We start from the raw sequence: 9,225 nt of genomic DNA, 5'->3' as shown, positions 1-9,225 counted from the left end.
GTATTCTTACCGGGCAGTGTAAAAGCCAGAATTCTCAGTGAGGAGGTTTAAGAAAAATAATGCGCCACCGTGGTAATGTACCGGCTCACTGTCGTTAGTAGAGATTTCCTCAATACTGGAGTTGTCTGTGAAACTGGAGGTATTTTTGTACCATTTGAATTCTTCATCAGTGAAGTTGTTGTCAGGCAGATCCAGGGGCAGAAAATAAAATGCTTCACCTTCAAGAAGGTTGAATGACTCCTTGTCAGAGTCCATACATTGGGACTTGTCTGTCTCTGAAAATTAAGAAAATGAGAAGATGATCGTGATAATGGTGGTGGTGATTATACATACAAATATATAAACCGTAAACCTTACAGGTTAGCTCCTACTTGCATTTTTCTTGTTCTAACCCTAGTTTTTTAATTGAAATTTTTTAGTGTGTACATATATTTACATGTATATTTATATATACACACATTATTAGATACACCTGTTCAATTGTTTGTTGTGTATGTGTACATATATATATACACACACACACACACACACACACACACACACACACACACACACACACACTGTATATATCAGTGGAGATTATAATAACCATTTAAGATCCCATTGATATTCCCATTTACATGGGGACCTAGCAGAAATAGTGATATTAACATGTAGATACAGATAGAATAGACATGTATTAACTATATTTAGTGCTATTGTATTTAGATTTGTGCTGTATTTAATAAGAATGACATTGTTCTATACCATATCCTTTCCAGTCCATGTGTGGCACTTAACCTCAAGCCTATTTTTGGTGTTCTGCTATTTCCTAAGAAGTTAAGAGGAATTATTACTTAATTTGGTTGTACCACTTACATGGAAAATAGATAGTGTTCAGTTGTAAACCTCGAAAATACCCACTAATTTACTTAAGTTTATCAAACAAAAAAAATGATGTAGGAGTTACACAGAACATTGAATGTGTGTTCAGCATTGAAACAGTCTGGCTCACTGATGTGTTTTGAATGTGTTTTTGGACTACAGTGGAACTCTGTCATGGGCTTTGACCACAAAGGCAACTCTTGTTTGTTAGATTCATTGTTCATTGTTGGAATTTGTTCACAATAAGGAAACATCACCAGCCTTTAGGTGTTATCTGTAAGGGTAATGAGATTCCTGTTTCTATGCAATATAAAGCCATCAAAACATAGATACAGACAAGATAAAATTCATGACTAATATTTTCTGGCTTTGTCTCCTCCAAATATGGTGACTTTTGTAGAACAAAAGTCGTAGTAAAAGTAGTAGTAATTGCATTCAGTATATTCAGGCTACTACCCTCCATTAATATATTTGACAGTGCTGGCAATTAAAAGGGCCCTCCACTATATGTGCACTTCAGCACTCACGCAGTCTGGGTCAATGGGGACAACCTCTTAGAGCTGCATTAACACATCCATTGTTGCACTGTTTCCTTGCATTCTTAATCATAATGTATACCCTACCTGAACATTCAGCTCTAGTTATCACCATGAAGACGAAGAAGAGAAGTCGGGAAACATCCATTTGCTGAGAAAAAGAGTACATTCAAGATTCAACCACATTGTTCTGCTTCTTCTTAAATAACTAACGTGGCATGTGTCACATACTGTATAAATAGTCTTATTCATTCACTGTCAGTCCTGCAGGAAACTTCAACCACAGTGCTGCTTTCTGCCCCTGCCCCTGAGATCCCTCTCCGTCGCCCCTACAAGATGTGTATCTTGACAGTTTCAAAATAAGTCTCATAGGAAGTTCTTATCACAAGCCTTGTGCCGGATGTTAGAAGACTTAATCATGTTAAAAGGGACATCATATCGCTATGTTGGAGGATGGGAGATTATTAACCTGCTTGGTAGTTTGTATTTTTATTCTTCTTGTATATAATTCTTTGGTATTTTGCCATTGTCAGTAGAAAAACTAAATGGTAATTAGCAGTATAGATAGAGATGAAATGCAACAGGCTGCATTTGAACCTAGAATGTCTTGGGCCTTGGGGTCCTATGCCAAAAAGAGGCATTTCTTATTTCAACAGGTAAAGTGTTCCAAAGATTAGGAGCAGCTACTGAGTAGGTTCGGTCACCTTTAGTTTTTAGCCTGGATCTGGGACATTGAGGAGCATCTGATTGGATGACCTCAGTGCTTTGACCGGAGTGTGTATATGTAAAAGTTCTGATAAATAAGAAGGTGCCAACCCATTTAAAATTTTAAAGACAAGCAATAAAATCAATCCTAAAGAGGACAGGAAGCCAGTGGAGCAAGGCTAAAACAGGGGTAATGTGCTCACGCTTAGTTCTAGTTAGAAGTCGAGCTGCTGCATTCTGGACTAACTGTAACCGATGGAGAAACAACTGATCCACTCCAACATACAAAGAATTACAGTAGTCTAATCAAGACGTCATAAATGCAAGGATTGCTCTTTCAAAGTCTTTGCGTGGCAGGTAGGACTTTGGCCAACACTCAGCTGAAAGAAACTGGGTTTTACTACAGAACTAATCTGTTTAAAAGCACTGTCGAAGATCACACATCTACACAAGCACTTAAATCCCCAGGTCGACTGAACACAACAATCTCAGTCTTACTTGCATTCAGACAGAGAAAGTTCTCATTCAACCATATTTTAAGATCTCTCAGGCAGTTGAGCAACGACTGAGTTGCACCTTTATCATTAGATTTTACGTGTAAATAGATTTGTATATCGTCTGCAAAGCAATGAAAGGAGATAGTGTTTTTTGAAAATAGACCCCAATGGCAGCATGTACAGTGAAAAAAACCCAATATGGACCCTTGGGGGACCCCACAAGAAAGAGGGGCAGCAGATGAAGAAAATTTAAGGAGTTGAACAGAGAAACTTCTGTCCGCCAGATATGATTTGAACCATTTGAGGACTGTGCCCTTAATGCTGACACACTGTTTGAGTTGGGATTACAGAATAGAGTGGTTAACCACATCAAAGGCTGCAGTCAAATCTAAAAGCACTAAAACAGCAGAGTTTCCAGAGTCAACAGCTAAAAGGAGATGATTAAAAACTCTTAAAAGGCAGTTTCAGTACTGTGACGGGGCTTAAAGATAAGTCTAAAATTAGAGAGGTTGGAAGTATCCAGATTCTTCTTTTTTAAACGTGGTTGCACAACTGCGTGTTTGAAAGCAGCTGGAACACACCCTGAGCTGAGAGATATATTAACCAAGGCAACAATGCTTGATCCAACAGTGTTAAAAACATCTTTCAAAAAGCGTGCTGGAATACTGTCAAGGGGGCAGTTTGCAGGACGTAGTTGTTTAACTATGTCAGAAAGACAGCTCGAGCTCAAACTGCGGGAAGACAGCTGGGCAGACAGGGGGAACAGAGGGGTCACTGGTAAATGTAGTTGGTGAAAAGCTAAGACCGGCAAGTTTTCACATAAAATTGCAGATGGCACAACACAGTCTGATTTGCGAGGGTTAACAAGAGAGTTAAAAACATCGAAAAGAACCTCAGGCCTCTGGCTGTTACTTGCTACTACATGGGATAAAAATTTAGTTTTAGCAGATTTCTGCTTTGTGGTATTTAGATAATGTATTCCGCAATGTTTCAAATGAGACTTGAAGTTTGTCCTTTTTCCACTTTCTCTCAGCTATTCTACAGGCACGTCTGAGAGAGCGGGTAGTATCATTCAGCCAAGGTTCTGAAAGTGGTTTTCCCTCAGCAGAGCAACACAGTTCAATATCTCAGTGCAAGTACAATCAGTTGGTAGGTGAATTCCTCAACACAGAGGTTGCAGCCATCAAGATTGTACAAAAATGAGTTTTTAAAAGCAGCAGAAAACTGAGAGGCATTTAAAGGGTTAATTGCAATCACACTGCGTGCAGGAGCACAGGTAGAAATCTCCGAACAGGAGAGAGCCACAGTGAATAAGACAGGTAGATGGTTTGAAATGCATGTGTCACATATTTCACTTATGGTTACACATAAACTATACGACAGCACAAGATCCAGAGTATGTCCTTTTTCATGGGTCGGGACGGTGACAGACTGCGTGGGATTAAAAGAGTCAATAAGATTAAGAAAATCTTTAGCCAGAGGTTTGGATTCACAGCACACATGTATGTTAATTATATACATATTTCAAAACAATCATTTTTAAGGACAGACACATTAACAGGATTTTTTTCCAGACAGATTTCCACGGTACATAGCGGACAAAATTCCACAACTAAATAGAAGAGAAGTCACAAATGTAAAGTGACCCACAAATTGACAGGAAGCGATTCACAAATGTGCAAAACCTGTTGCAGACGTACGTATTGCTCCCTATTTTTGTGGATATGATTTCACACATAGTGAAATATTTGGATCATGGTACACATTTGTGGATTGTCTTCTGTGGGTTACAAATAATAAAAGTCCCATAAAGACTTCCATAATTGGTCACCGTCACAGTACGTCCATTGAAAGTACTTGTTTTTGCCACTCCAACTCAGATTGTTTTTAGTGTATTTGACAACATTATGGAAAGGAACTCTACAGACATAGACTATTTTAAAAAAAACAACTAAGACTAAGATCCCTTTTGTTTAACAAGAAACAGCAGTAATATTACTCTGTTAAAAACCACCAGTCTCCATTCACAACCATATCAAGCACTTTAACGGTCGTCCTTTGACAGCAAGGATTATGTTGAAGCCTGGTTTAACTTCTGCTGACTGTGAACGACCCCTTTCACATTACGCATAGCCATTAATCCCACTGTTAATTTAAAGATATAGATTAATACACCTGTTCAAAGTATACTACATGTTTAAAGTATACTATATAAACATACTTTTATTTCCATACATTACCTAAGGTACATCAGACACCAAGTTAACTGGAAGTAGTCACAAACAAACTTTAAATAAACATATCGTGTAGCTTTACAGTTCAGTGCAGTGTCAAAAAACATGCAGTGCTGGATAACTAATTAAAACGCTTACTTACTTCATAAAAGTGTGTGTTGACATCCGGAGTAGATTCAATCAGACTCTTGTTCTTATTCTTGAAGTTTTATATCTTCTCTGCCATCATTGAGCTCAGCCGTGTGTAAGCAGCATCGGTAACATGTGAAAGTTTACACACAGCCCACACAGAGAGAGAACGAGAGAGAGAGAGAGAGAGTGTGTGAGAGAGAGAGAGAGAGACATTCATTCATTAAGACAAACACATCTCCCTCCCTTCTCATTCATGCAACACACACACACTGATGCTTCTTAACCGGCAAAGCCTTTAAATCCTTATAAATCCATCTCGTGTGTGTGTGTGTGTGTGTGTGTGTGTGTGCCAAAACTTACATCTGTCCAGAGTGAAGACAGAAATTTTCTCCAGTCTCTCAAACACTACCTCATTACTACAGTTACACCCGAGCATGCTATGTTTAAGACTGGCATTAATATGAATGAGTACACAGATTGAAACTAAAACACAACTATATCTGTGTATGGTTTCACAATATTGATTCATTGAGGTGGCAACTTTGTTGCAGAGTTCATTTAAAGTGTATCGGAGGATGGGCAATGTTTGCTTGAGCCTCCTTTGCCTGGAAACATTCTAAATATTTACAAATTATCTCAACAGACGTCACAACAGCTTATGACACACAGCATGGTAATCAAAAGAACAAGATACTGCACGTAGTTCATGCTGCATTAAACATGTTGACTTAACAGCTCCTCATAATTACAGCCAGCTTTTAGTCTGCCTGATTGACTCGTTTGCATCCATTTTAGCTTTCCAGCCTTTGGTCTCTGCCTGCCTGATCATTTGCCTGTTCCTCAACCTGATGATTCTCTGCCTGACCCATACCTGTACATATTTGCCTGTTCTGACTGATTACCTGGTTTTGACTAAAGTAAATGAGCACTTCTATCTTAACTTGATTGTGTTGTGTTTCTGTAATAATGCTTGCCATTCCTCTGGGCAGTTACAATTCCAAATCTGCACATTCAGAGAACGGCATATTTTCTCTCCCAGGCGTGCCTGTGGGTTTGGAGTAACCAAAAACATCAGAAAACTGCATCGTGGCTTTCAGCAACATAAAAACTAGTTGGAAAATATATATATTTTCTGACTTTAAACTAAGTCTAACATGCTAAAGTAACTGATGACCAAAATACTTAGTTAGTTTTGGTTTGGTTTCACACTGTAGCTAACACAAACTAGGATCCCGATCCGACACAATGTCAACTGGTAGGTGGAGGCGGAACACCTCCCTCACCAGAACCTCTGACATCTCCCTGGCGCTAACTTAGGCAGAGATAAGAAGAGCACAGATTTACTAAAACAGTCAACCACTGTGAGGATGACTGTCTTACCGTCAGAGGGAGGCAGGCCAGTAACGAAGTCCAAGGCTAGATGGGACCAAGGCTGGCACAGTATGGGCATTGGATGCAGCAGGCCGGAGCTTGGTTGATTGGAGCTTTTATTCTGGGCGCACACTGGAACCCTGGAGTGAGTCAAAGGCAGAAGTCATGAGAGGCAACGGATACTCGTTTTTAATGGTAATGTCATTGAGGCACCTAAAGTCAATACACGGTCTCAAGGTCCCATCCTTCTTCCCCACAAAAAAGAAACCATCTCCTACCAGTGATTAGCAGGGGCGGATAATACCTGCTGCCAGAGAACTCTTAATGTAAGCCTCTATGGTCTCACGCTCGGGCCTAGAGAGACTGTAGAGACGGCTACTGGGGAGAGTGGCTCCAGACAAAAGCTCTATGGCGCAATCATAGGGTCGGTGAGGTGGCAGTGAAAGCGCCTGGTCCTTACTGAACACGGCCTGAAGGTCAAGGTAGTCAGAGGGTATGCAGGCCAGGTCTATGCTGGAATCAAAAACACTCAAAAGAGGATTAGCCTGGGGCTGGGCAGAATGTAAACAGCTAGCATGACAGGGAGTGCTCCATCCTGTAATTTTAGCAGAGGGCCAATCAATACGGGGGTTGTGTTTCACTAGCCAGGGGTGCCCCAAAATAACAAGTACAAACAGGGTTTTGATAACAAAGAAGCTAATCTCTTCAACATGATTTCCAGACAGTTGGAGACGGACTGGACGGGTGCGGGAAGTGACATGGGAAAGCAACCTGCCATCTTAGGCGTTAGCCTCTAACGGCTCCTTGAGGTCAACAGTGGGGATACCGAGCTGTTCTACCACCTCACAGTCAAGAAAACTCTCATCGGCACCTGAGTCAATAAGGGCTAAGAACAAATGGGACTGACCTTTCATTCAAACCTTTAGTTATCCAGGATAAAAAACTCCTTGAGATTAAATATCTCTTTTACAAGAGTGATCTTGAAAATCAGTGGTGGTAAGAAGCTAGGTGCGTGGACGAGGAGACAGGGGAAACGAGGTTCGACTCGCTAGAAAGCTCCTCCTTAAATGCAAAATAGTTTCCATCATCTGGTTTGGAGTGAATAAACCAGGCTACGGCAAGCGTAGTTACATCAGTAGTTGACGTTACACGTAGCTGTAATAAACAAGACATGTGGGTTCTAAACCAGAAACAAATCTAGTCGCATGCACCTGAGGGCCATTGATCTGAGAAAAATGGAGAGTGGTCCACAGTAATGTGTTTCAAGCGGGCAAGTTGCTACCAGCCATGTCTCCGCACGTTATGGGAATATCTGGCAAGATGCTGACAGCGGAAACAGCTTATCAGCCGTGAGTTACAAGTTCACTACATCAGAACGTTTTCGACAAAGGCCAAAACCACCTCAATCAAATTTGCTTTTGCCATCTACCTTTTCTAATGTGATTCTCCAAAATGCGCATAAACTGATAAAGCTGGTGTACTGCCTCTCTCCATGTTAGTTTCTCAGCAGCACCTGTAGTGAAAGTTTGCTAACCCGCAACTTAGCTAACATTACTTGGCTATGTTATTGTTTGCTCTACATCATGGTGTTTGTCTTGGTATTGGATTTCTCCAGAATCGCATACCCTAACTTTTAAATTTGAGGTTACTATCTTAGCTTAGATTTCAATCTAAGATAACACCAAAAGTCCCATATTAACAAGGTGACGAAAACATAGTTTTTCCACTTCTCTCATCAGCTCTGCAGTTACCCGGCCCACTCTGCACACTCCTCATCTGCGACTTATTTCCTCAACAGCCAGTCACCATACATACCGGTGTAATTCCTCTGTCGCTTGTCAGATTGTTATGTTGCCATGTGCTTCATGTCTTGGGTCCCTGCTTATGTCCGTGTTTGATCTTTTGCTTGTTTATTAGACTTTGGATTCCTGCCTGCTCCTTATCAGTTCTGTTTGGACTACTTTTTCTGGTTTTGACCCTATCTTGCCTCTCCATCTCATAAGCCTATGTTCCTCATGTTGTGTTAATAAATTACTGAACTGCATCAGCTCTGCCTTAAGTGTCTGCATTTGGGTCCTACCCCCTGAATATCCGTTACCCTGCTTGCATTAGCCGTGACAGTACAATCTGGCCAGTCAGCAGATGGATGTTTTGATTTGTCTTATATCCTCCTGTGCCTCCCAAGGCTGTTGGAAGAGGGCCTCTAATGATTGCCAAGAGGCATCTATGTCTGGGAAGCACCAACAATGATATTTCTAGAAGATGTAATGGGATTCCTCATGATTTAAGACTTCCCCCAATTATCTAATGGAAACGTTTAAATAGCACAAAGGATTCCTACTTAGTAACAAAATTAGGCAACTGTAAGTGCTTTCCAAAGAGAGGACACTTTGCGTAAGTGGATAAAGTGCTTCCCACCAGTGCAGCTCATTTTCTGTTTAGCCAGTTCAGACTCAATGAACAACAATAATGCATGAATATTTAAACACTTTTCAGTTTGCTTATAAGCCATGTTTCATTTCATGGTGCTTTGCTTTTTAACTATTAGCTAAAAGAATATCTCTCACACATTTCACATGAGCGTGGTTTATGGGCAATTTAATAGTACATGTGACAAGGGGGAAATGTTCATTGTTCACTTTACAAAATGTATTAGTGATTGGCCCAGGGCCCATGAACATGGGGTTCTCAGCCAGGGTTCGAATTACAGGGGAGAGTTGCACACACCTGTTGGTCAGAAGATGTTGGACACAGAGGCAAATATCAAAAACTAAAGTATAAACGTGAAATTTAGTGCTTGAACATGAGTGAATAAAGATAACAGTGTTAAAACAATAGGAATACAGATAACAGTTTTTAATTTTCAATTTTCTATCATGCATCCAT

The 9,225-nt window shown here is 40.4% G+C and overlaps 1 protein-coding gene across 1 annotated transcript in view; it reads right to left on the bottom strand.

The window, feature by feature from the left end:
• The window catches only part of LOC123974173 (interleukin-1 receptor-like 1), a 28,863-nt gene extending 22,334 nt beyond the window's left edge, over nt 1-6,529 (bottom strand). Inside the window, exons 1-3 of the mRNA XM_046054664.1 lie at nt 4,979-6,529; nt 1,488-1,551; nt 11-275 (exon numbers count right to left, since the gene is read on the bottom strand). Of these exons, the coding sequence (XP_045910620.1) occupies nt 11-275; nt 1,488-1,548 (326 nt within the window). The 5' untranslated portion in view covers nt 1,549-1,551; nt 4,979-6,529. The remainder of the gene's footprint in view (nt 1-10; nt 276-1,487; nt 1,552-4,978) is intronic.
• Nucleotides 6,530-9,225: the final 2,696 nt, after the last annotated feature.

Source organism: Micropterus dolomieu, linkage group LG07, assembly GCF_021292245.1.
Source record: "Micropterus dolomieu isolate WLL.071019.BEF.003 ecotype Adirondacks linkage group LG07, ASM2129224v1, whole genome shotgun sequence".
Taxonomy (NCBI): domain Eukaryota; kingdom Metazoa; phylum Chordata; class Actinopteri; order Centrarchiformes; family Centrarchidae; genus Micropterus; species Micropterus dolomieu.
This window is presented reverse-complemented; position numbering and strand designations above follow the sequence as displayed.